This window comes from Silurus aristotelis (assembly GCF_946808225.1).
Source record: "Silurus aristotelis genome assembly, chromosome: 16".
Classification (NCBI taxonomy): domain Eukaryota; kingdom Metazoa; phylum Chordata; class Actinopteri; order Siluriformes; family Siluridae; genus Silurus; species Silurus aristotelis.
The window spans coordinates 10,621,608-10,649,051 of NC_139589.1; the positions used below are offsets into that span (position 1 = coordinate 10,621,608).

The window sequence follows — 27,444 nt, forward strand, 5'->3', positions numbered from 1 at the left end:
ACAGATGATGGAGGTCACTGTATTCATTGGGACCTACAATGCTGCAGAAATATTTCTGTACCTTTCCCCAGATCTGTGCCTCAATACAATCCTGTCTTGGAGATCAACAGACATTTCCTTGGACTTGATGGAATGGTTTGTGCTTCGACATGCACTGGTGACTGTGGGACCTTATATAGACAGGTGTGTGCCTTTCTAAATCCTGTTACCTGCAAAGGCTGTGAATACTTATGTACATTATTTATAATTTATTTTTAATAAATTTGCACAGATTTCAAACAAACGTCTTTCACGTTGCCATTATGGCGTATTGTTTGTAGAATTTTGAGGAAAATAATGAACTTAATTTAAAGGCTGTACATAACAAAATGTGGAAAGAGTGAAGTGCTCTGAATACTCTGAATAAATTGAGCTATGCAATGTCTACAAAGCAGCGCTAGGCACTTAAGGGGAGCTGTAGAAGTCAGGGCTACATGTAAAAAACTCAGATAGAGCTGTACGCTAGACAGAAAGGCAATGCAAAATCCCCGGATGACAACAAGGACCTGCAAGAAGGTTTAGCTGCCACGTGAGAGATACATCGTTTTACTCTGCAGCATGCACTGCATGGAGGAGTCATCAGATGGAAGCATAACATGAGATCTATTCACAAAAGTCATTATTAACTTTACAGTACTTTAACTCATTATTCATGTTGGTGATAAATATGCTTCACAAATCAGGTTTACAGCAACACCACAATAAACCTGCACAATCTCTTTCCCTTTCACCAATTTTAAACTGAATGCTGGTGAAAATAATAAAAATAAATAAATAAAAATCTAAATTCAAAATCCTGTTAAAACCCATTTTAAGTGGAGGAGAATAACGCAGACCTGTGCGTTTCTCGTTATCTGATAACTTTATTAACAAGTTAAAAAAAACCCGATGAATTACAATATTTACAGAATATCCAGAAATCAAAGTGTAAACAACAAACTTCTAGTCAACGTCACGGGTTTCACAGGAAGGCGAGATGGAGGGGCTCCAAACAAAACAAACAAACAAGCAAACCAACAAAATTCTAAATCATATGTACAACAATCCAGTGTGTTCAGAATTCTAACGGGTTTCTATCTTTTACAAACTTTTAGGCTTATAAAGAAAGAAACTTTTTTTTTTTTTTTTTTTTTTTTTTTTTAAAGGTAGAAAAGTCTTTCCTATAACCACACAAAATGACTTTTTTTTTTTTTTTTTTTTTGTTAAATATGACGACACACACAAAGAAAATCCCACCACATTCCCAAACACTTGACATGAAGCTTCTGTTTAAAAATAAAATAATAATAACTTCCCAGATTACCCAGAATATAGCTCGATTTTCCTTCCTCACTTATAAGACAGGTGCGGAAATATGAGTACGAGGTGTTTTTTTTTTTTTCCTCCATCAGTGATGTCACGGCTCCTAAGGATTTCTGTTTCGTTATCAAAAATGTGTTATATACGAAACATTTTCTGAATGACGTTTGCTTTGCTGCACACAGATGTGCTGAGTAACGGTGTAATACTACAATAGAAATGTTACATGCACAGTCAATTATTACAATATTTTGTTTTAAAAAAATTTACTAATATATTCTGAGAATTCTCTGAGAATTCTGGGATTGCTGTAGAACAGGTCGAAATTTCTCTCACATTTATCCCAAAACAGTATCTTAGATTTTGGGATGCGAATGTATTGTATTTAAACTGCACCAAATTGTGTTTAAAAAGAAATGGAGCAAAATGACATAAAAAATAAAAAAAGTCAAAATAATAATAATAATCATAATAATAAGGCTTCAGGGTTTTTGAGCAGCAACTTTCATCGCATACAATCTATTCATTGTTCCTTTGAGGAGAAACATAAAAACAATTATTTAAATAAAACAAATGTTATTATTGTAGTAATTGCTTGTTGGGACGAGCTGCTCGATATAAAATAGCTAAACCCAAAATGCTACTTTTCTTCAGTTCTTGTTTGCTGTAATCATGCACAAAAAGAAAATGATAAATTTGGAGCAATGGAGTTGAAGGTGCTTTAAGTTATTACATAAAGTTTTTTTCTTGTTTGTTTTGCTTTCATATATGACGGAGTGCAGGAACATGCCTTAAAAATAAAAATAAGAATTAAAAACAGAATAAAACTACAGTAGCAATTTGCTACAAAACTTTGGGGCCCAGTGTTTGTCCATATACAAAAACAAAACAAAAACAAAAAAACAAAGCAAAAAAGAAATTAAATAGAAATAAAAATCAACAAACGTCTGATACAAATAAGATGGAGTCTATTCCTGAAGGAATTCAGCTACAGGATTAAAGATTAACACAAGGCTAAAAATGTAAAAAAAATATTGAATCTGTAAGTCAGCGTTCGGGTCAAATCACACAACCTGTGTGTCAGGTGTTAGAGAATCGTCACAGCTTTGTGTCTGAATCGCAAAAATGAGGACCACTCCATCATTTTAGTGTTCGAAAGCTGTTAAAATCACAGTGTTTATGGGGTGCAGGGGAAATAATAATGCTGGGTCACAAATATAGCTGTTTAAAAAAAACAAACAAACAAACAAAAAAAAACCTTGTGGATGTAATAAAATGGATACAAGCGAACGATGGCTCACAGAAATAGAGTCGTAATATTATCATATTTAAATACTTATTTAAATCTGTAATTTAGTGTCTTGAACAAATATAATAACTCTGGATTGGTGTTTGGAACGGCCAGTAATTCCTTATCGTACTGTAATCAAATTATATGTAATATAATTAAATGAGAAACATTTTAAAACTTATTAAAATGGACTTTTTTGCCACTATGGACAATTCTTATGTAGGTAATACAAAAATCCGATCCGATCCAGTGCGATTTTTCTTTAAAAAAAAAAAGGTATATGTGATTTATTGGTTTGGTAAAATAAAGACCAACATATCCATAATATAATAAATATAACTGTCAGCATCTAAATGTCCAATCCTACATATTGTATTTAGGATAAAATCCACATAAATTTTGACTGATATAAAGTTTACGTGGGGCATTTTGGATCGCTGTATTAAAGGATCACATACTTTAATACAATTCCAGGAGAATTAATCTTTTGGAACACTTTACCCTGTGCATGTTTGAAAATGTCTTTTTTTATGTTTTTTTTTTTAACCTTTAACATATTTAGCATTAAGAACGAAATTTCAAAACGGGGGAAATTTTTTGTGTCACCTTACAGGAAGCGTTTATTTGACCTGAACAAAGTCCTTACAGATTCATCACTATTGGTTACCAATATATTATTAGCATCTGTCCTATGGGACCAAGTCACACTTTTTAAAGGATCAGCGATTTAACACACAGCTAGGATGTAACACAACCTATAGAACCCATGTTTAACACTTAAAATCTAACAATGCTTCAAAACCATGAACAGTTTTGCTTTTTTTCCTCACTTTTTTTTTTGTCAAGTGTCCATGAAGCAGCCTAGTTATTTTTTTTTTTAACAACAAACCGTACACCATTATAACACAGTACATTTCTATACGTCATTTTTGGTCTCTCAATCTTCCTCATTCTGTACAGAACTCTCCGATTGGTTCGACTGATACTCTCTCTCGACTTCTGTAGTGTTAGCTGATTGGTCGATGCCTCCATCTGTTATTGTTACTGAGGCAACTGGGCTCATTGCTCTCATGTTGCTATTAACAGTCCTGAAAAACAAAACAAACGAATTCAGCTGAATTATAGTAATTCTAATAATAATTATTAATTATAACAATAAGAAGAGGAAGAAAAAGAATAAGGAAGAGGAGAATAAAAACACCAGTAATATTTAATGTTGAGCGCAGCATTTTCGGGGGCCAAGCACCCAGACTCAGCATGCAACTGATGCCTAAGCAGTAAAATCCTCTTGGATACATTCAGGGTGTGGCCCTAAAGAGCAGATCATGGTTTCCATAGATAAGATATATCCTCACCCCTAATCATGCATATCTAAGATGCATACTCACATCCTGTTTTTTGCATTTGGCAGTTACATGAGAATAGTCTTATATATCGAAATTTGATTTGGTCGAGACAGGTCAAAATGATATAATCCAAATCTGGTGAAGATGACAAAATCAAAGATAGGGGAACCTAATATGGTAAAAATGGTCATAGCCTGTGCTTATTCAAGAGGAATCTGGGTAGGCTTTTACATTTTGGACACAGTTAAAAAGTTATCTTTAAACGTACACCCAAATAAGGCCTAAATTTGACCTGACGCACTAGAGCGTTGGCAGCAAATGACCCATAAATTGTTTTTGACCCTCCTAATCTTCAGCCATTTTTTTATTTTTATTTTTTTTAACACCAGATAGACAACCCCCCTAAAGCAAGAAAATGGGGAAAGAAAGAAAAAAAAAAGAAAAGGTAAAATAACAGGGTGCCTACAAGCCTTTGGTGCTTGGCCCCCTAATAACAATAATAATAATAATAATAATAATAATGTATTTTCTGTGGTGGTTTTAATAGTAATTGGACATGAGTGAAGGCCAGACACTCACATGCCGTGGCGGAGAACATGTCGTTCCCATTCCAAACTAAGAGAAAAAGTTCGCCCACAAAACTCACATGGAAACTTTTTCCCTGTACTTGGAGAACACGCCGTCACTGTTTCTGTAACAACGCACCATCCCAAACCAGACAAAGGAAGAGAGAGGGATAGAAAAGACAGAGATTGAGACAGAGATAGACAGAGAGAAAAATAAAGAGACAGACAGACAAATAGGAGCGAGTCACAGACAGGAGAAAGAAAGAGAAAGACATTGATCAGAGAGAAACGGAGATGGGGATGAGAGAGAGAGAGAAGAGAGAGAGAGAGAGAGAGAGAGAGAGAGAGAGAGAGAGAGAGAGAGAGAGAGAGAGAGAGAGTAGTTTAAGTGTTAATTCTTATAATGTTGCCTCTGTACACCAACAACAATGGGTTTAATATGGAGCTTTAATACAAGGAGTTTAATAAAGATATTGTATTTAGGAATTATAGCCAATTCTACAGGGTCAGATAGAATTGGACAAACTAACATGCTGTATATAAGAATTTTTTTATTCTAATAGTGGGTTACAAATCATTTACAGGACATCACCAAAGGCAGAGTTTTCTCTTTCAGATGCTTTGCCTCACTGCAGTGCCCTTCAATTATTGCTTGTGTGTGGGACTTTGTGTTCAGTTTTGACTTCAGTGAGCGAAAGACATGTTGAATTGTAGCCAGGTGAATGACTCAGCTCAGGGGTTGCTTTCACAGTATGTATATTATTTATCTGTACTGTAAATGTGACTGAATGTAAGCAGAAAGTATAGAATTCACCCTGATTCTTTTATCAGCGGTTGTGTCATCAAAATAAACCTGGTTCCACTGGAAGCCATACATGCCTGTACCATAACTCTGCCGCCACTATGTGTGATAGATGATGTGGTATGCTCTGGATCCGTTCCTTCTATACTATTCTCTTCCCATCAATCTGCTACTACAATCTGGTTCATCTTGGATTCATCTGTCTAACTTTTTTATTTTTTTTAGAACTGGGCTGGCTTTTTTAGATGCTGTCTAGCAGTCTAATCTGTTCTTTCTGTTGAAGAAAATCCTCTGTGTTTACATTCATGAAGAAGTTTCTAATTGCAGACCCTGACAATACGTCTGCCTCCTCAAGAGTATTCTTGACTCGGCCATATATTTTGCGACAGGGTTTTTTCTTCACCAAGCAAACAATTCTGAAAAACGTAGGTTGTCTCTGTTACTCCTGTTAAGTTTTTGTTATTTTTTTAGTCAGCTCTGTTAATTTTGTATAGCCTAACGATCCTTCACTTCCAATCGACACCTTTTTGGACTCCATATTCAGTAAACAGCTACCAAATGCTAATCCTATCTGCTTTATATCCTGAACCTGTGAGAAAACAAGCCACATCAAGCCATGAAACTGCTTATCAGTCAGTTGTCCAAAAACATATGTGAAAATGGTTGTAATTACTAAATGGTTAATGCAATATCTTTGTTAAAACCTTTAAATTAAAGCTGAACATCAATGAATCAATCACACCACGATTGCTTTATTTCAAATTCATTACTGTGGTATACAGAGGCACAAATGTGCAAATTGTCACTGTCCACATACTTGGGGACTTGACAATATACTTTTATACTTTTTACTTGACAATTAAAACTATATATCGTTTTAAAAAAAAATAATTGTTTATTAACACTTGTAATTTCATTAGAATTCACGTTTCCAGTTTGTTAGTACTGTTTATGTTTTAAATAAAAGGGTATAACTCAAGTGATAGCATTTTAATGAAAACATAATTATAAAATAATTTTATGTCTGCAGTAATGTAGTCTATTGTTTACCTGCCATCTCTGCTTCCTGTTTACTCTCTTCCTGTGTGGCTGTCATTTCATCCTCCAACTCTTTCTCCTCTTCTCTTTCTGCCTCCTCGGTTTGATCCTCCTCATCATAATCATCATCATCATCACCAATGGCCATCAGTTCATCTTGTTCTTCCTCTTCCTCCCTCAGTTCCTCTTCCTCTTCACTGTTTATTTTCTCTTTCAAAACATCCAGCTGGTCCAGGTTCACTCGGCCCATCAGCTCGAAGTTACGGATCACCTGGTAGCAAAAGCAGAGCATAAATAGACAACTTTACAATCAGCATACAAAGTGAGAAACCATCAACCTGTGCCATGCTGTTTGGGACTGAGGATGGAGACTGACCTTGTGCTCGTCTCGCAAGTGATCCTCAAGCTGCTGCTGGTCTTTTGTGTCGTAATAACAGAGTCGACACTCATATGGTTTGGGCTCATCGTGTTTGTCAATGTGCTGCTGCAGACTGTCGCCACTCGAACATGTGAACGTGCACTTATGACAGCGAAAGATTAAGCCGTCTAAGTGACGAGACAGTTTAGAGCGAGACACTTCCAGAGGGATCACTCTCTCTTCTGGGGGGACAGAGAGAGAAATGATGATCAGGGCTATGGTCTAGAGAAGCCTGGATAAGAAGTTGTAGAGTTGTAGTGTTGAGGTCACTGGTGTAAGGGACAATGATGCAGTGGATGCCATGGACATGTAATGGACAGTGCTATAGAGAACAGTGTATTGTAGTGGACAGTGATATAGGATGTGGTGTAATGCACAGTGGTGTAGTGGACAGATGTGCAGTAATGGGTGTAATAGAGGACTGATGTGTAGTGTATGATGGTATTTAGGATAGTGGTTTACTGGACAGATGTGCCCTGGACACTTACAGTACTTTCAGAAAGTATTCACTTTTTTTTAAATTTTGTTATATTGCAGCCTGATACTACAATCGTTTAAATTCAATTACAGCCTCAAGTCTTTTTAGGTATGATGCAACAAACTTTGCACACCTGGATTACAGGATTTTTGCTTATTTTCTCAAGATGGGTCAGGTTGGATGGGGACTGTCAGTGGACAGTCACTTTCAGGACTCTACAGAGATGTTTGATAGGGTTCAGGTCAGGGCTCTGGCTGGGCCACTCTAGGACATTCACAGAGTTGTCCCTAAGCCACTCCTATGTTGTCTTGTAGGAACCTTCAGCCCAGACTCAGGTCTTGAGCCACATGTTTTTATTGAGGACATCTCGGTACTTCAATATTCAGCTTTCCCTTAACTCTGACAAGTTGGCAAATTCCTTCTGCAGAAAAACACCCCCACAGCATGATCCTGCCACCATCATGCTTCACTGTTGGAATGGTTTTGGGAAGGTCATGAGCAGTGACTGGTTTCCTCAATGTTAAATACTAATGCCAAATAGATCAATCTTGGTTTCATTGGACCAGAGAATCTTGTTCCACAGTCTGAAATATGTTCAGGTGCCTGATGGCAAACTCCAGACAGGCTTCCATGGTTTGCACCAAGGAGAGGCTTCCATTTGATTTTAAATTATGGGGGGCACTGTGCTTTTGGCAATCTTCAGTGCAGCAATTCAACAGGCAGTTCCTTGTGACTACATGGCTTTGTTTATGCTCTGATATACATTCTCACCCGTAAGGCCCCTTTATAGAGAGGATTGTGCCTTTCCAAATCATGTCATCATTAAACTTTTCTACAGGTAGACAAGAGTCAAGGTGTAGAAACATATCAGAAACAATCAAGAGAGGCACCTGGGCTAATTTTCAAGTAGGGTCTGTGAAGGGTCTGAATACTTATGTTTATGTGATATTTCATTGTTTTGTTTTTTTGTATTTAAAAAAAATAAAACAACATGGACAATTCTAGAATTCTGTTCTCACTTTGTCATTATAAGGTACTGAGTGTAGATTAATGAAAAAAATCTATAAGAACGATCAGGCTGCAGCATATCAAAAGTGAAAAAAGTGAAAGGGGTATGAATACTTTCTTAATGCACTGTATATAATAGGATATTGGTGCAGTGGACAGATGTGCAACATGTGTATATGTAGTGTACGGTGGTGAACAGCTAGCTAATGTAGTGGAGTGGAGCTAGTGTAGTGTAGTGGGTATTGAGGAAGGTGGTATAGTGAACATAGTGTCCATACCTCGGTGAAGGAGGACATGGTCAATCATATGACTCTTGGACTTGGTGTGATAAAGACAGAAAGGACAGCGCAGTTCTCTCAGTCCATCATCAGAGGGAGGACTGTGTCCAGCCTCCACATGCATGGTGAAGGTGGACCTGCAAAGGCAAAGACCAAATGAATACCAAAACAAACATTGGGTTTATTTCAAACACAAAACATCAATCAAATAAACACCAAAGGGAAAAACTATATCCCCAGTGTGTCATACACCAAGAGCAAACACTCAAATAAACATCAAACCAAACGTAAATACATGCCCCAAAGTCAAAGCAATGAAAACAATAAAATAAACATCAAAGCAAACACAACAAACACCAAAATAAACACTTAAGTGTACATCAAAACAAACACTACGACAAACTAAGTGATTTTGATTTGTTGTTATAACGATGATGATGATAATGATGTAGTTACTTGTAGCAGGTGAAGAAGGAACAGTCTTTGCACTTGAAGAGTTTCTTTCCTCCGTGCCGATCTCGGTAATGTCTCCTCAGACTCTGCATATAACCTGAGCTGAACTCACAGAATTCACAGGTTAGGTTGGCTTCAGGGCGAACCAGAGCTGCCCCTAATGCCTCTGCCCCAGTCGACAGGGAAGGCCCAGGAGAAACCGACAAGAGTGTGGGTGGTGCCTGATTACGAGACGCCAACTGGTAATGACTCAACTGCTGCTGAACATCCGGGGGCTCCAAATATGTCAAGGAATCTGAGAGATGGAGAGAGAGAGAGAGAGAGAGAGAGAGAGTGAGAGTGAGAGTGAGAGAGAGAGAGAGAGAGAAAATAATAATTGTCTATGAGTATCATTACTGGTCTAAATGTGTGAACTTTGACTTAAGTATAGTGTTGGTACGTACCGTTGGTGGCAGCATCGCTAGGTGTGTGTGGTGTATTGTTATGGGAGTGTGTGGTGCGCAGGGCGGCTCGGGCTCTCAGCCGGGGCAGTGTAAGAGTTTCTCCGTGTTCTTGCAGTGAGTGATCCTTCAGCTGACTGATCGTCATCGTCGAGAATGGACATGAGATGCACTTATATGTGTTCTCACCTAAAGCATGACAACAAACAACCATCAGCAACAAGACTGCAATAATCATTACTATTAACTATTAACACCTGGAAACACATTAGAGACCAGGTGTGTGGTTGTGTATGCGTTGGTTGTGCACGAGTGTGAGAGCGAGAGAAATATTTGTGTGTATTTACCTGCATGCATTCTTTGGCACTGCGTGTGTGTGTTTGTGTACCTGCATGTGATTTGTGCAGGTGACTCTTCAGGCGGCTCAGGTAGGCTGATTTAAAGGGACAGAGTTTACAGCGGAATGGTTTGTGATGTCCATGATGAGATTGAATGTGTCGATCCAGGCTAAGGAAATAAAAATAAGACAGTTACAGAAGTCAGTTCCATTCTTACATTTTCCTTACATTATATATATATTTATATGAAGTAAAAATTGGCTGTTATTTTGGAGATTTCTCGCCATACTTGTGTCTGAAAGCTGACTGGAACTGACAGTACTGGCAACTGTACTTGTCATCTCTGTTGAACAATGCCGTGGCCGAATGACTTCGTTCATGAGATCGTAGTCCCTGCATGGACATGAAAACTCTATCGCACATATCGCACCGGTGCTCCGGAACCCTATCCGCGATATCCGTCGCCACGGTGACCAACATGCCATCACCAGTTACGGTGGGAACAGTGTCTGTAGTGACCGCATCCTCCATGCTACCGTTGGCGATGCCGTCAGAAATTTCCACCACTCCCTGCTGTCAGAGGAAAGTGATTTACATACACACACACACACACACTATATACATACATACACACACTATATATAATTGTACATAACTGCATTCATTATGTATATATATATATATATATATATATATATATATATATATATATATATATATATATATATATATATATTAGCTGGTCATATGTCTGATTGTGAAATAAAGCCTGCCAGATTTAACCAGTACTAACAAACATATGGTAGCTCTCAAAAAAGTAAACAAAAAAAGATCATAGCATTATGCAATTTCATGTATGATGCGAACCATAATAGTGTCTCTTTTTACCGCTACATGGCCTTCTTTGGCTTCTCCATACTGAACGTGCTTCCTCAAATGGTTGCAAATAGCTCTAAGGGTCGGGTGAATCTCAACGCAAAAGTTGCACCTGTAGCCAATGGGGGCTTTTTCGGCTAAGCCATCCATCTGTGAAACAAGTGAAGACCCATTAAAATGATCACTTTCATAATAAAGCTTCATACACCATGATAAGGGCAGCAGTCGAATGCGGGGGCCTTGACAGCCCGATCCCTGGACACGGAGAAGTGTCTGGGGAATCTGCTTAGACTGCTGCCCCCGCGACCCGAATTACGGATAAGCAGGAGAAGATGAATGAATGAACACCATGATAAATATAAATATATTAATTACAGCTCACCTTATTTTCAGGCTGTGCTTCCAGTGTCTCTGCGGATTTCTGCCTGATCTGGAACTGCTTACCCCATTCATAGTGCACCGTCCTTTTCTCAAACTTCTCATTATGCTTCGTAAGGTGGATGCTAAGTTCAGGAAGAGTGAGGAACTTGATTTCACAGTGAGCACATTGGTAGAGCTCGGCGCCTTCCTCCACTGGGCTCTGTATGGTAACAAAGTCGCGCTTGAGTTCGGTACTGTGGTAATCGTTGTAATGAGAGACGAGAAGGTCCATGGTGTCGAAGGTCAGCTCAGGGCACTTCATGCACTTGAACTGTTGCCATTCCAAGTCATTCTCCATGTGTTCTCCATCATTCTCAGATTTGACTTCCACCAGTTCTACATCCTCAGTAATGGCTGGTGTCTCGGGGTCCTTGGGATAAATCACAGTGAAGTAACGACCAAGTTTGCTGGAGGATTGCTTTTTTGGAAAAACCCCTGGGTGGCGCTTGACATAGTGTGAGATAATGCTTTTCCTGCTGAATGCCTGGAAAGAGCACAATGAGCACTTTCTACGGTCAACTGCTTGCCTCAGCTCCTCGCTCATTGCTGACTTAATTTCTTCAGAGGCTAAAGGTACAGTCACTTTGCTTGGTTTCTCACTCAAGGTCTTGGAAGCAGCGAGGCAGTGAGTGTAGTAAGCATCAATGTCATGCCGTTTCTGATAGTGAGCAGCCAGACCTTTTCGGATGGGGTTGGTGTAGGAACAAAGGGCGCATTTAAATACGTTGTTCTTGCCTTCGGGCTGAGCTCGTACATTGTTGTGCTTGATGCGGTAGTGCCGAGCAATACCCTTCCGGGTCGAGCAGAAGTACTTGCAGAGCTGACATCTGAACACAGTATGTTTCTCTCCCTTTGCAAATTCTGAGAGGGTAAGGTCGAACTCGCTTCTCTCAGATGTTTCAGTCATGCTGCTAGCACTGCATTCGGCAATAGTGTCCTCCTTTCTGATCGAGGAATGAACTTGTGTTGATGCAAATATTTCCGAAACAGACTGGTTGTGATATTTCTCATAATGAATCTTCAGCTTCTCAAGTGTTCCATGAGCATAAGGGCACATCTTGCATCTGTAGGCACCGTATCCCTGCCTCTGGTTTTTTGATCTTTCATCACCATCTGGCACTAAATCTTTGACCTCCTCAACATCATCAGCAAAGTCTTCAGCTGTTACTTTGACAAGAGGATGTCGTTTCTGGTAATGCGTAAGAACCCCGTGGATGCGGGAATTTACATATGGACAGTGCCTGCACTTGTAAACCGAACTAGGATTGATATCTGCTTCTTGTGCAAAGTCCGCAGCCTTAACTTTCATGCCTGGGTGTTTCTTGCCATAGTGCGTCAAAAGTCCATGTAGACTATTGTATTCAGAGAGACACACGGTACACTGGTAAGGATTGTTTGATATAGAGGAACTGGCAGAAAAGGAAAGGTGTGAATGGGGTTCAGGTGCCAACCGGCCAATCTCCACAATGCTTTCTTCAGATTGGTGACTGTTGAATGGGATGGACATTGAGACATTTCCCTTTCCCACTGGGGACAGATGGTTATCTGATGCTATGGTATGGTTTCCTTTAATGATGTCAATGAGAACAGATTCATCATCTTTGACTGCCCATGGATGAACAGCTTGGTAATGGTTGGTGATATCCCAAACAGAACAAGCCTCAAAGGCACAATCTCTGCATTGGTAATGCTTTATCTCAGAGTTGCCCACCTGCTTGGCGGTGGACATATCAGGACCAGCCCACAACTTGCTGGCCATATACGCATAATCAACATTGTGCTCTGGGTGTCGTCTTTGGTAATGCATGAGCAGCCCACTGGGCTCAGCATGGGAATAAATACACCATTCACAGTGATAACCAGCCTCCAAGATCCCATCTTGATAAGCCCAGCGCAAGATGGTCATGGCTGTGGCCTTCACAGTGGGGTGATCCTTCTTAAGATGCTTCTTCAAGGCATACACATAGGGAGATGTGTAGGCACAGTGTCGGCACTTCAAAGATCTAAGTGCTCTGGATTTTTCTGCATCAGTGACTGAGGTTGCAGTGGATGTGGAACTTCCGGTTTGGATCATCTGTGCCCTTTCCCTTTGACTGCGGACCACAGCAGTATGCCTTCGAACCAAGTCTGCATTAGCTTTTACGTCTCTGTGTTTCTTCTGGTAATGAATCAACACTCCTTTCACAGTGCGGTTCCCGTAGTCGCAGTGCTGGCAAAAAAACAACATCTCACCCTCCCCCTTGTCTAAAGTTCCTTTTGGATGCAAATGATTGGATCCTTCCGTTGCATTGGTGCTTAACTGTTTCAGAAATTGTTTCGGAGGTGCAATCTGCAACTCATCCATAAGCTTCATCAACCCAAGTGTAGGAGGGGCATGCTTTATGTATTTAGCAGTCACCTTGATTTCTGGATGTCGCTTTTGGTAATGAACTAGAACCCCCACCACAGATCGGTTGTTGTAAACACAGTGCTTGCAGTAGTAAAGCTCGTCATCCAGGTTCAAGGGCATAACAACGTTTGAGGGCTTTGGAGTACTGGAAAGGGTAAATGTGGAGTTGGCAGATGATTGGGCTCGATCAACTGATACGACTCGCATGGTTTTCTGTATGCGAAAGTATGACGCTTTCTGATCAGGATGCTTTTTCTGATAGTGAACCAATACAGAGTGCATATTGGGGCTTGCGAATGAGCACATGTCACAGTCGTACACCACCACATTCCCATCGACGATTTCTCTAAAGGCTTCAGAATCCATATTTAAGTCTGGTGTTTTGATCGAGTTTTTAAGGGTGGGACTGGAAGAAGACTGTGAGGCAGAGTTGTTGAAGCTCTTGGGCCCTGAATTTAAAATTTCCCTCAGGGTCTGCGACTCTGTAGCTCCTTTCTGGGGCTGATCCACTATGTAGCTTGAGAAGATCATGGCGTTGTTGATTTTCACTGAGGGGTGCATTCTTTGGTAATGAGGCATCAGGCTTCTCACATTTGGGCTGGTGTATGAGCAAAAGCGACATGTGTACACTAAATCTGGCTGGTTAAAGTTGAGAACATTGCTAGCTTCTGGATGATGATCCATGTAGTGCTGGTGTAAGTCATTGAAGTTATTGTATTCTATGAAACACTCTAGGCAACGGAAGACAGCGCTCTGATCCTCTGGATCAAGAATGTATTTAAAGCTAAATTTAATATAGGGATGCATACGTTGGTAATGGGTGCTAACACTGCGAGCAGACTTGTTTTGGTACTCACAGTGTTTACAGTAGAAAAGGTTACCAGGTTCCTCTATGTACTCGGCGCCCTCTAGATATGCCTCTCTGCTGTCTTGACTGCTTTGATCTAGGATATCTTTAGATTCTGCCCCAAAAATGTCCTCATCGTCAGAAACGGTGACTTGGATTGGAATGCTTCTTGATGGTAACTTGGACAGCAAACTACGCTTCCTTTTGCCGACACCACGCTCTATTTGATGAAAACCAGGTTTCCGGATGTACAAATGCTGTGTATTGTAGGTGAACCGTCGGCTTTGAATCTCAGAGTTCTCTTTCTCTTTCGTTTCACCAATATGATTTTCATTTTCCTCTTCCTCATCTTCCATATCATCGAGATTAATAACATCCTCTTGTTGCTGACTTTGACTGATTTTACTCTGCAGGTTGTTTGCAATTTCATCAATTCTTGTCCGTTTCTTGACCGGGGACAAATCCAGAGGCAAGTCATTTATCGACTTTCTGGCTGTCTTTCCAATTAGGTGCTTTCTTGAGGAAAATCCAAGGATAGATGTTTGAGTTTTTTGCACAAAGTTCGATGTGCTGTATGATTCCGTTTCAGAGTCCTGCTGCTCGTTTAATGAACCGTCTTGACTTGTGGGTTGCATCCCATCACAGTACGAGTGCTTATGTTGCTGGTGGACACGTAAACCTTTAAGTGTCATCGTGGAGAAATTACAGAGTGAACAATGATGAGAATTTTCCTCTTCTACATCAGTGGACTTTTGGCCATTCATGGTAGAGCTGCCATTTCCACCATTGACTGGGTCTTCAAGTTGGCCATCTTGGCTTTCATGGGTTAGATCCATGATGTCCCATTCAGAAGTGGAGCCAACGTGACATTGCTTATGTGTGGCAAGTTTTACTGAACTTGTACAAAGAAATGTACACTCATCACACTTGTACAACGTGGTTTGACTGGCTAAATGAATGTTTTCTATATGGTGAAAGATACTGTTATGATGTTTAGACAAGAATGAGCAGAATGGGCACTGTAACCTATTCATTTGCCTTTCAATATGAATTCCTTCCATCTCTAACAGTTTATTATTCTCCTCTGACAGAAGCAGCTTAGCAGAATCCTCCGTGCACAACGAGTCATAAGTTGGATCATCAATGCCATCAACGAATTCTTCCTCAGAGCTGCTCTGTGAATCGTTCAACACACTGGTATCCAGATCTACCCTTGAGTGTGACATGTCTGACATTGTAAAAGTCGACCTCTCTGACAGTATGGAAGAGCCTGTGCTGTTAGGAACCTTTCCTGCAATATTGGAATACTGAAAATTTGACAACCCCGATATGGACTTTACTGAGGCACTGCCCTTCACAGATGCTGCGGAGCCTTCGTTGCCACTTAGATCAGTTGACATTAAGTTGGACGTTGGAGTGCTTCTTGGTGATGAAGGAGAATTGGATTTTGAGGATCCTGCACTTCCATCTGCTTTGGGCTTTTGCAGCGATACCATAATCTTAACCATGTTTCGATGCTTCTTCATCATATGATCACATAACTGTTGTCTTTGCAAGGTCTGGAAGCCACACCACTCACAGCTAAAGCCGCCTCTGGACCGGGCTTTGATCATGGATTCCAAAACTTTACGCTCTGTAAGATCCTGTGATTCCTCGCACTGTTCTTCCGAAGACATGGCATCGGAGTCCATGTCCAGAACCTCTGTTTCAGCTTCTGCTTCGACAGGAGAATCTGAATGGGCCAAAAAATGATCTTTGTGGTGCATACTCTGATGCTTTATGATTCTCGCTCTGCGAGGAGATTTATATGTACAGTACTGACAGGAGTACAACTTTTCTACGCTACGATGTGCTGTAACATTGAAGCCTGACTTGGAGGTGTCAAGGGAATTTGAATGGTCATTTGAATAAGCACCTCCTTCAATGCCATGGACCTTCTTAGCATGCTCATTGAGGAGGGATTTTGATCTGAAGTAGCGCACACAAAATTTGCACTGAAAAAACGGGTTTGTTGTCTTCTCGACTGACTGATTGTAAATTGTTTGGTTTGAACTGGAGAAGGGCCCCGGATCTGTGGTCAAGGAGTTCTGGAGGCCTGAAACAAACACAGAAATAACATTTATTTTTTTGCATGCTGTTTATTTGCATATCTGCTGAAAGCAGTAAAGGCTAGAAGTCCTTTCATCTGGAATCTATAAAAGGCTCAATTATAACAAATGGAATCTATTTTACAATTTACTACGCTGCTTAATAGTTTCATAAGCAAGGAAAAAATGACAGCAAATACTAACACTAAGGTGATAAAATGTAAACACCGATTCCATATGTAGCAAATAACCTGGGAACACTGCAGGTTCACAATTTTCATGCAGATTCAAATCCTGAAAATTATTTACATTTTTAATGTTATATTTAAATGTTCAAAAATTGTTTCAGTGGACCTTAAAATCAAATCCTCCTAAATACTCAAACTATTTTGTTCATATGGAAAATGAAGTTATGTTGAAAAGCCATAGAAGTGTAGCAAATGAGTAGAAATGGAAATAGGCATGAAAGATGTCAAATCTGTTAGAAATGGGTGGGGTTTTTTAGCAAAAAGTCTTATGAACTGATTTTGATTGAATTGACACAAGCTTATCCTCCTCATGGCCACCTTAAAGAATCAAACTTTTCCTGTATGGCTTCACTTCCTGACCAAAAAAGGGGAACCAAAAGACATCTCCGTTATCGTCGCCCTGCACGGTTTCAGTATGGGTCTATATTTTCTGGAATTCACCCAGATACCAAGATTTCCCAGCAATGTGTTTAAACAGTACACATGATAATTAAGTGTATACATTTTAACATAAAGCATTTTCATTTAATTTTGCATGCAGATTGAAGTGATTCACGATGTGATGCACACGAGACTGACTAATGTCGTGGAAAGATGTCCAGCGTGATTCATTCATTCTGAGAAACTAAACCAGATTTGACAGAGTTGTGTGCAGGGTGTGCTTATATATATTATGGTAAGAATTTGGGATTTATGGCCATAATGTATCCCAGAAATGTAACAATAAAAATGAAGATTTAATTTATGTTGGTCAAACAGAACTGAAAGTTATGGGGTAGCACAGATTTACTCTGCATCTGTGTATGTTGATAAGTGATACATCATTAGTAAATCACTAAACGAGTTCATGGCAGTTTGTGACAAATACAATCTTGAATCTAGTATATCCACAAAACACCTTCAAAAGAAAAGCTCACAGGGAGCTGAAAAAGACAAAATGACAACTAAATCTAAATCAGCGAATGGTAAATATTCGAATGCAGCTCAGCCATTGCAGCATCAATCAGAGATCAGACACTCGGCTCTATCTCCTTTTACAGGGTGCCATTACACTTGTCCTAATGGAAGATGATTTATCAGTAAGTCTCAATCAATATCTCAATATATTATCAATACTCATTTGTTTGAAGGCCAACATTTACAACCACATACATAAATGTGACCAGACTGGAGCTTCTTAAAAACTAAGGTGTGGAACACACACCCAGCTGGGATGCCATCGTGTGTTCTGTTCAAATCAGGAAATGACATTCATTAAAATGGATGCTGTTTACATTACAGATTTTAAGTTAACGCCTCATTATCACCTAACATTTAACACTCTCACTTACTGCTGTGACTTAAACAGCATGAAATACATTGTTCCTACAACTCCAGAACCAGCAGGTTAATGGAACCAAGCCAAGAGCCAGCCAGGATTCTAAGAACATCAACTTTTTTCGGTCCTTCAAATTTTTTTTTTTTTATGTGCCAACATTTCATTTTATTTACACATACGCACATGTTGCTTTATCTACATTGAGCTCATTTTTGCCACTAGACAAGGAAAAGAGAATATATATCAATCACATGGCCAAGAACAATAAACACATAAGATACAAGAAAGTGGAGAAAGTAGAGGAAATGGTGAATGTGGGGAAAATACAGAAAATATAAGCACAGAAAGTGGAGAATGTAAAAATGGCATATGAGGAAGAGAAAGTGAAACAAATGGGGAAAGTAAAGAAAGTTGAAAAGATGGAGAATGAGAAGCAAGTACAAAAGGTGAAGAAACTTTCCGAAAGTTGAGAAAGTGAAGAAAAAATTTATAATAATAATTGAAAAAAAAAGTACTGTACATGGAGATGATTTGAAAGAAAGAATGTTGAGATAATAGAAAAAAAGTAGAGAGGCTGGGGGCATTAGATAAGGTGGTGAAATTGGAGAATGTGGAGAAAGAAAAGAGGTAAAGGAGGTGTAGAAAGTAAATTGGGTAAAGAAACTGGGAAACATTTAAAAAAAAAAGTAGAGAATGTAAAGAAGGTGAAGAAAGTGTGAAGAATATGTAGAAATTGAAGAAGCTATAGCTAATGAAAAAAGAAGAATGAACAAGGGAGGTGGTAGCTTAGTGTTTAAGGCTCTGGGTTACTGATCGGAAGGTGCGAAATTGCCAAGCTGCCACTTTTGGGGCCCTTGAGCAAGGCCCTTAACCCTCTGTGCTCCAGGAGCGCTGTAACATGGCTGATGCTGTGCTCTGATCCCAGCTCCCTAACATCACTGGGATATGCGAATCAATTATTGTCCCGTGGGATTAATAAAGTATTCAAAAATAAAAGTGGTAAAGATGAGAAGGAAAGGTGGGGGACAGGTCAAAGAAGCTGAGAAGCATCGTTATGTTTGCAGAATTGTAAATTACATTAAGTTTAGTTGCTGTTTGGGTTGCAGCTGTACCTGTTTCCTTGTGTGGAAATTCACATTCATTATTGCCGATGTCCTCGTCGTCCTCCTCTGTGTGACTGAAGGAGTTTAAGGAATCGGACCTTGACCTTTGAGGAGATTCATTCCCAACGTCTGTAGGCTGCAGGAACACGGTGTGGACATCCTGAATGTGAGCTTTGAGCTCATCGCAGGACTCTGCACGGAAATCGCAACCATCGCACTGTAGCACCTCCATCACTGAACAGTCCCTGGAAAATCAGGGAAACCTGTCAAGAAGAGAAAATACATAAAGAAATGAATCAACAAACAATGGACTTGATGTGATGTGATGAGACGTCTCTCATCCTGCAGTGACATGTCTCATCACCTCAATATGGCAAATCACAACTATTTTAAATCCCCAGCACATCTTAATTTCAACCTCATCATGATCGATATGAATAACACTGCGCTGAAAGCCCTCCTCATGCTCCACGAGTCTTATATACCGACACAAAAGGCGGCTTGTTTCCAGGAACACTTGCTGAGAAGGGATTATGGCTGGATTCACTCTCTTTCTTCATGACCTTGGGATAAAACCGCAGCTGGAGAACACCGGCGTGTCTCCGTATTTACATAACACATCTTTGTCACACTGCATCAGGTGCTTCTGGAGCAATGAGGACTGCTCTGAGCACTGATGTAGCCATGAAAAAGCAAAGAACTGTGGCATAATTATTATACCAGAAACCACAGAAAATTAATAGCAGTCTCAGAGAATCTCGATCAATTTTTTTACTTATATATTGACAATTGCACAAAAAGAAAAATTCTAATGGTATAAAGCTATAAATCCAAAGAAAACCTCAGAAAACACACTTTATAAAGGCTATATTAAAGCATATATTATCTTCCGGCTGCTCCCATTAGTGGTCGCTACAGCGGATCATCCGTCTCCATACCACTCTGTCCTCTACATCTTACTCTTTCAAATCAACTATCTGCAAGTCTTCCCTCACCACATCCATAAACCTCCTCCTTGGTCTTCCTCTTTTTCGTCTTCCTGGTTGCTGGTCCATCCTCAGCATTCTCCTACCGATATACCCCATGTCCCTCCTCTCCACATGTCCAAACCATTTCAATCGGGCTTCTCTCACTTTGTCCCCAATCCATATGTCCATATATTATGGAAGTAATAAAACTAGATGTGATTTTAAAGTGTAATGAGTGACAGGGTGGTGCAATGAACCCCAAAGTTAATTATGTTTCAACAGCACATCCCCACATGTTTTAACCACTCCACCAAAGCAATTTCCTAAAGTGTCATGCATGTCATATGAATGATAAACATTCTGTCCTACTTCTCACGCTCCATTTATAAAACCAAAAGCTAACAAGCTTCCCTGTTCTGGAGATGTTTCTGTGTTCGAAAACTAAACTTAACAGCTTTACTCGTGACTGTTACAAAGCTCTGAAACTGGAGACCTCTTCCATAAATATCTTCATGCAGAGAATCATATCAATGAATACACGTGTTTTAAATAGGTTTTTGTGGAGCACCTTCCTGTGAAGGAACTGTTGCTATAGAAGTGGTAATGTATTAGAATAAAGGCATTAAACTAGGCTTGCACCTAACAGTTCTTTTGATAACTGGTTAGACTGGGAGAATGCAAGTAACCCTCGTACAGACACTAAACCCAAGCTCAGGATCGAACCAAGACCCTTGAGCTGTGAGGTGGCATGAGTATCCTGTCCACTGTGCCATGCATAAGAATGTTATCAAGTGTCTATATCAACTAAATGGAAATCCCCACCTAACCATTCTGAAAATATTGTGTACAGGGTCAACATAGTTTGTCTTATCTGAACAGGCAAATTCCAAGTAAGTGCAAACTAATGATGCCCTGGCTGTCTTATCTCTCACCGGTTTATTTAGTTTGTCAATGTGTGTATGGCGTAAAGAAATTTTGGTGTGTGGAATCGTCTCCAAAGCTTGCGGTTGACCGTCACTGGATGGAATCAGTGAATCAACTCTTTTTGACTTTGATGTGCACAAAAAGCTTTTTATTTTAATATATACAGTGGTCTTATAACGTAACCCCCCCCAGTTCCGAAAATCCACGAATTATTTTGGCTGCACCCCCAAAGCCCCTATGGTACCTTAGTGCATTCACATTGTCACTTTAATTACAATAATGTGTTTAAAAAAAAAGTTATGAAATTTATTAGAAAAGATTAAAATGTCATTCCTAATGTTCCTGAACATTCGGTCCCGCTGGGGATTCCTGCGAATTTTACGATGATCCGCAACTTGCTGTTAGTCAGGTACACCTGCGGAATATCGGGGGGTTGACTGTACTCTGTGTTTAAGTGTTTAACACTAATGCAGGGAAGCCCCTGCTGTAGGTCTGCTAGACGAGTTTAGAGCAGAACAAGCATTGACTTTGCTACAGAATTGTCAAGAGCTTCAAATGCATGATGAACAGAGGGATCTTGTACATGAGGCTCAAGTGTCATTTCCAAAGCAGTCAATCACCTTATCAACTATCCCCTTTATATCATCAAATAACTCAACATATTTATTGTATTATAAGAATTGGCTAAATGCAATGGTCAAAATGATTTCCGTAAATAATTTGTGGAGAATTTAAAATATAAGTTTGACCCATAGAGCATCTAGCAATATGTACAGTCATGTAATACAACTCAAATATACTTTAGCATTCTTCAAGCAAGCACATTTCAATGTGTCTCATATAAAACCTCTAAAGAATGATTACTGACATGAAAACAAAAATCTATGCCATCACTACAGCTAGGCCAACAATCCAGTGTAATGTAAAGTGTTCCCTGTCTAATCAGGCTCTGTAATTTGCATTAAAAGTTCTTTTTTTGTTTAAATGAATTGGCAAAGCATGTCACAGTGAGCATTAAAACACAATCCGTGAGGAAATTGACTGGCAACTATTTTGTTGATTAGTTGTTGCAGCCCTTATTTAGACCTGTGATTTGCAGCTGCGCTACTGCCAGAGCTGCTGTTATACAAAATTAATTCCCACTTTCCGAATCAGAATACGGAATTCCACAACACTTTGATGTAACTTATAATAAATCAGTATGTATTCCAGAGTACAAGTCTTCATTTCTAATGAGCTGTTCATATTTCAAATTGGTAACTGTATATAACAAAAAAGTGAGCAATTGCTCTAAAATAAGATCGAGGATAATTATTCGATAGTACACTAAAATACAGTAATACTGTGCACGAATGATGTGTAGCATTCAATTTTACCGTGTTTACAAATGAATAGAACTACTGCACTTAACATACTAAGCACTAAACCTACTGTCAAATCTAACAAGAACTAAATCGCTGTCCACACAGCAGGCTTTTATAAAAATGTATTTTTTTGTTTCGTGTGATGTGCAGCCTTGCTGTGTTTCGGAGAAAGGATACAAATCAACAAGGCCTTGAAAACTGTAGAAACAAAACACCAATCCATTCTTATTCCAGAACCTCACACACTCCAGACCTCGAAGGCAAACCGAGTTGACGGCTGACAAACAAAAGTGCGCCGTTTCTAATAGTCAAGGACACTAAATGAAGGACTCGATGCTCAAGTGGTCCAAGGCTGAGTGATGAGTGAAGGTCAGAGGAAATGTAGAGCTGTGAGAAAAAATAAACTGTTTGCGTGTGTTCACTGCCGAAGAAACATTATTTTTAAAGTTTATTTGAAAAAACTTTATCAAAATCAACCAACTGAAGTTTCACTCACTATACACTGCTCTGTCTGAAAGGCCACACCCTATTCATTATAATTGACAGACATGGAGGCTATGCCTCTATCATGTGTTGGGTATAGAGGGTCTTAGCACAAGCAGTAAGCAGCATAGGGGCCATTCCTCTTTCACTTGCATTTACAGGCCATAGAAGCCATGCCTCCTTCATGAAAACTAACAGACAAAAACACCACACCCCCTTTACTGGGACTGACAGACACAAACACCACACCCCCTTCACTAGGACCGACAGACACAAACACCACACCCCCTTCACTGGGACCGACAGACACAAACACCACACCCCCTTCACTGGGACCGACAGACACAAACACCACACCCCCTTCACTGGGACAGACAGACACAAACACCACACCCCCTTCACTGGGACAGACAGACACAAACACCACACCCCCTTCACTGGGACTGACAGACACAAACACCATTCCCCCTTAATTGGGACAGACAGACACAAACACCACTCCCCCTTCATTGGGACAGACAGACACAAACACCACACCCCCTTCACTGGGACTGACTGACACAAACACCAAACACCACACCCCCTTCACTGGGACTGACAGACCCAAACACCACACCCCCTTCACTGGGACTGACAGTCCCAAACACCACACCCCCTTCACTGGGACAGACAGACACAAACACCACTCCCCCTTTATTGGGACAGACAGACACAAACACCACACCCCCTTCACTGGGACTGACCGACACAAACACCAAACACCACACCCCCTTCACTGGGACTGACAGACCCAAACACCAAACACCACACCCCCTTCACTGGGACTGACAGGCCCAAACACCACACCCCCTTCACTGGGACTGACAGGCCCAAACACCACACCCCCTTCACTGGGATTGAAAGACACAAACACCACACCTTCTTCAATGAAACTGACAGGAATGAAGAAAAAAAACCCACACATCTTTCACAAGTACAGATCCAGACACTAAGATCATGCCTTTTTTTTTAACTAAAACTGAAAGAGCCAGAGACCACGCCCCCTTTTGAAACTTCTAGCGTGATAAATTCTTTTTAATTGTAATAATTTACAGCCAATCAGTGCACCAGAAGAAAGGATTACACTGTTTATGTTTTATTTTTAACAAGTTCAAACTAGTATGTTCAAATGACATTAAGCAATCTCCCAATGAAGCAATAAATAAAAAAAGTGCTTTTTTGAAGCTGGTTTCATCAGAAACTGAATAACAGAGCTAGCAGTAATTTCTGGGTAAAAATAGATAGCCAAACGTTTGTGGAAACCTGGAAATAACACCCATATGTGTTTGTTGAACATCACAATCCAGATATAGTTCTCCTTGCTGTTAAAATAACCTTGACTCTTCTAGGAAGGCTTTCTAGATCTTGGAGCGTGGCTGTAGGAATTTGTATTCCTTCAGCCACAAGAGCATTAGTGAGGTCAGACACTAATGTTGGGTGAGGAGGCCTGGGGTGCGTTCCAGTTAATCCCGAAGGTGTTCACAGTGAGGCTGGAGTCAAGGTCATGTGTGCAGCTCTTCCACGCCGAAATTGTTTCATGGGTTTTGCTTTGTGCAAAGCAGTATGGACATCCTGGAACAGGAAACTAAAGTTCTAACACGCAAAGACTCCTGCGTATACAACTGTGGGCTTTCAACTTTGTGGTCCATTTTGGGGAAGAACCACAATTGAAATTTTGTGGTTAAGTGTCCATAAACTTTTGGCCATGTAGCATAGGTGTTTTCCATTTATTTGAACAATAAAGCTAATGGCTACATCTAAAAATCTAAGCGATTGCATTTTTTGTTGTCTGTCTTATGTTTCCAACATCTGCCTCCAAAATGGAGTCAAGAAGGTGTTTTTTTTTTTTTTTTTTTTTTAATGCGTGCGCGCGACAAGAAACGACTTGAAGGTGAAAATCATCACGGGAAGCATCTGCCTCTGTGCAATGCTATGCTCACTGCTAATAACTAATAAGATACATTTTTACAGGTCTTTGTTGCTGTGACAAGTGCAGATCAGTGCAAGTCCTTTGAGATTCAAGGACAGCAGCCATTTTAAGTTTCAGCCGTGTGTGTGTGTGTGTGTGTGTGTGTGTGTGTGTGTGTGTGTGTGTGGGTGTGCTCACAAAGTCTCTGGTGAAATTTCAATCCATTGGTTATAGCCTAATATCGCTGAAATCCATTCATCTACAATACGTGTATAAAAGACAGATGCTAATGCAAATGCTAATGATGTGGTGTGTATAAGGAATGATGTTCCTCTGGCGAAGTGCTGACAAAAAAAAAAAAAAAAAATGTCCTACAAACGCACAGCTCAGCAGAAACTCTTCACTCCTGCCAGCCTGACTTGGCTATTTTATATGTCAGAACGAAACCTCAGCCCATCTCAGGATTAAACACAGAGCGCTAACACAGAGTCTGAGCAGGTTCTCAAGGACAATCGCCTAAGAAAAAAAAAAAAAAATTCTTCTGCAGGCTGGAGGAGAAAAGTGCCAGCTCGGCCCCACGAAAGGGTCTAAAAATGCAAAGCATGCCTGAAACGTCCTTTTTTTTTTTCTCTCCAGAGCTTAAAAACATCTGCAGCGCTGGGAAGAGGAGCAACGAGACAGAGAGATGTGGAACTGTAATGATACACTAGGCTGGAAAAAGAAATCTAAAATGGCAACATTAACATGACACCAAATCACTAGAAGGTTCCTGAACAGTTCTCTGGATCCTCATCGATTCCCGTCTTCTTAGAGATTCTATTTATAATCTGTAAGTTTCCTCCTAAACCATATATTTGAAAGACGCAGCTCAGGTGATGGACTTTTCCAACAATTTGCACCACGCCTTGAAGGAACCAGCTTCTAGCATGTTCTCATTATCTCCAGAAGGAAACAGGGGTATGTGGGTGGGACAAGAAGTAGTGTTAATCGGTCACTGGTCAGCACAAAGTTACCATACTTATAATATTAATGTGTCTTAATGATTGTTGGTTCAACATTTTTGAAATCAAATAAAATGTGTTTCCTGCCATGTGGAAACCACCCACCGGTCCAAAAGGTCTGGAATTTTGCCGTGTGGTAAACACCGACCGGTTTATCCACATCGGCTCATTCTTCTAGCTAATGCAGTCTCAATCACATCAGGTCAAATGTTTACACTTCTATCTGTCTCATGGTAGCTGCTCAATAAAAAAAAAATGCAAGCGGACGGTAAAATCGTCCAGAATGATCAAACACAGAAAAACACCTAATATGTGGTTACTTTTCTCCACCATGTGCTTGTTCATTTGCGCCTACTGACATGTGGATGTGAAATAATGATCTGAAAAAGAAACGCTGCAGTTGTATAGAAATGTAACACGACGGCGAGAGGCGATGGATCAGCACATTGTAAAGCGCAAACACGAACAGGAGGTTAAGCCGATTAAGTCGCAGAGGTTTTTAGTCCACTCGGTTGCGCGCTACTCGCAGATTTTACGTGATGCGGATGGAGGTTCAAAACCGCACTGAGCTGAGCTTTAACATGTATCTAATCAGCTCTGTTGGACTTCTTCAGAAAAGAATCGGCAAATGAAATAGAACGTGCTTCGTCCAAACACGCACCATCGCACTATAGCATGAAAGCACGACCATGAATAACATCTAAAAAATATATCCAGAAAAACATATATGTATCCGGAGGACCAGTGCTGAGAGCAACCAAAGAACTTTCACAGTAAAAAACTGCTTTTCATTCTGGACAGGGTTTTTTTCATCTTTTTAGTTAAGCCAGAATTCACTGGAACGCTTCTGACTCGTCCAGTTCAGCTTGTTCTAGACTATCATCCTTCACATACTTCTTTATCAAGTTCTTACACAACTCAGAGGTGCGTCAACATTGATCATTATCTCAGAGAAGAACAAAGGTTTACTCAACAAGCTGATTATTCAACAAGAAATAGTTTTAGCCATTCTGATCAAAACCATCAGGATTACCAAACAAGTCACTATTATGTTGGTTTCCTTTTTTGATTCTAGGTTTTGTTTTTACTCAGAACATGGTTCTTTTAGGTCAAATGGACGCGATTATTCTTTATGTCCTCTGTCGTCATATAGTCTCTGCACAGGTCTGAGGTGCATCAACTAGAAGAAGAATATATACCCCATCTATCTCTAATTTCAAAAGTCTAGCGCTTCGACTTCTAGCCATTCTGGTTAGAATATGGGCAGATCATGACCCTCTTCGCGTCCTTCTCAAAAATCCAGTATTCTGCTCCCTTTATTCTTCAAATCTGACCTTTGGTTCTTCCATGTAAGTCACAGATGGTGAAGACAAAAAACTTTCCAGTCAACAACTTTGGGTTACATTGATGAGTAACTAAAGACCTGTTCTTCTTGTGATCCTGATAAAGCAGCATTCCAACAGACCAACACTAACGCTACAAACCCTCATGGATTTGGTAACCATTAATCAGCAGATAACTAAACACCGCAACCTTTTACTTGGTGGTCAAGAGACTTAACAGTCCCACTTTTGCCTTGAGACAAAACTCTTACTTTAATTCAGAAGCTAGTTTATTTACACCGAGTCTGCGAGATTATTTATTTCTCTGGGTGCTTGATGCTGCAATACCTAA

The 27,444-nt window shown here is 40.0% G+C and overlaps 1 protein-coding gene across 15 annotated transcripts in view; it reads right to left on the reverse strand.

The window, feature by feature from the left end:
* Positions 1-882: 882 nt before the first annotated feature.
* The window catches only part of znf462 (zinc finger protein 462), a 43,268-nt gene continuing 16,706 nt past the window's right edge, over positions 883-27,444 (reverse strand). For 4 of the 15 annotated variants that reach the window (XM_083564239.1, XM_083564248.1, XM_083564246.1 and 1 more), the window contains exons 2-13: positions 19,092-19,345; positions 11,053-16,421; positions 10,662-10,820; positions 10,084-10,367; positions 9,845-9,963; positions 9,460-9,645; positions 9,020-9,311; positions 8,564-8,700; positions 6,758-6,981; positions 6,394-6,652; positions 4,555-4,666; positions 883-3,717 (exon numbers count right to left, since the gene is read on the reverse strand). In XM_083564239.1, the coding sequence (XP_083420365.1) occupies positions 3,567-3,717; positions 4,555-4,666; positions 6,394-6,652; positions 6,758-6,981; positions 8,564-8,700; positions 9,020-9,311; positions 9,460-9,645; positions 9,845-9,963; positions 10,084-10,367; positions 10,662-10,820; positions 11,053-16,421; positions 19,092-19,314 (7,515 nt within the window). In that variant the 5' untranslated portion in view covers positions 19,315-19,345 and the 3' untranslated portion in view covers positions 883-3,566. The remainder of the gene's footprint in view (positions 3,718-4,554; positions 4,667-6,393; positions 6,653-6,757; positions 6,982-8,563; positions 8,701-9,019; positions 9,312-9,459; positions 9,646-9,844; positions 9,964-10,083; positions 10,368-10,661; positions 10,821-11,052; positions 16,422-19,091; positions 19,346-27,444) is intronic. The other 11 variants (XM_083564250.1, XM_083564251.1, XM_083564244.1 and 8 more) reach the window with 9 other exon arrangements.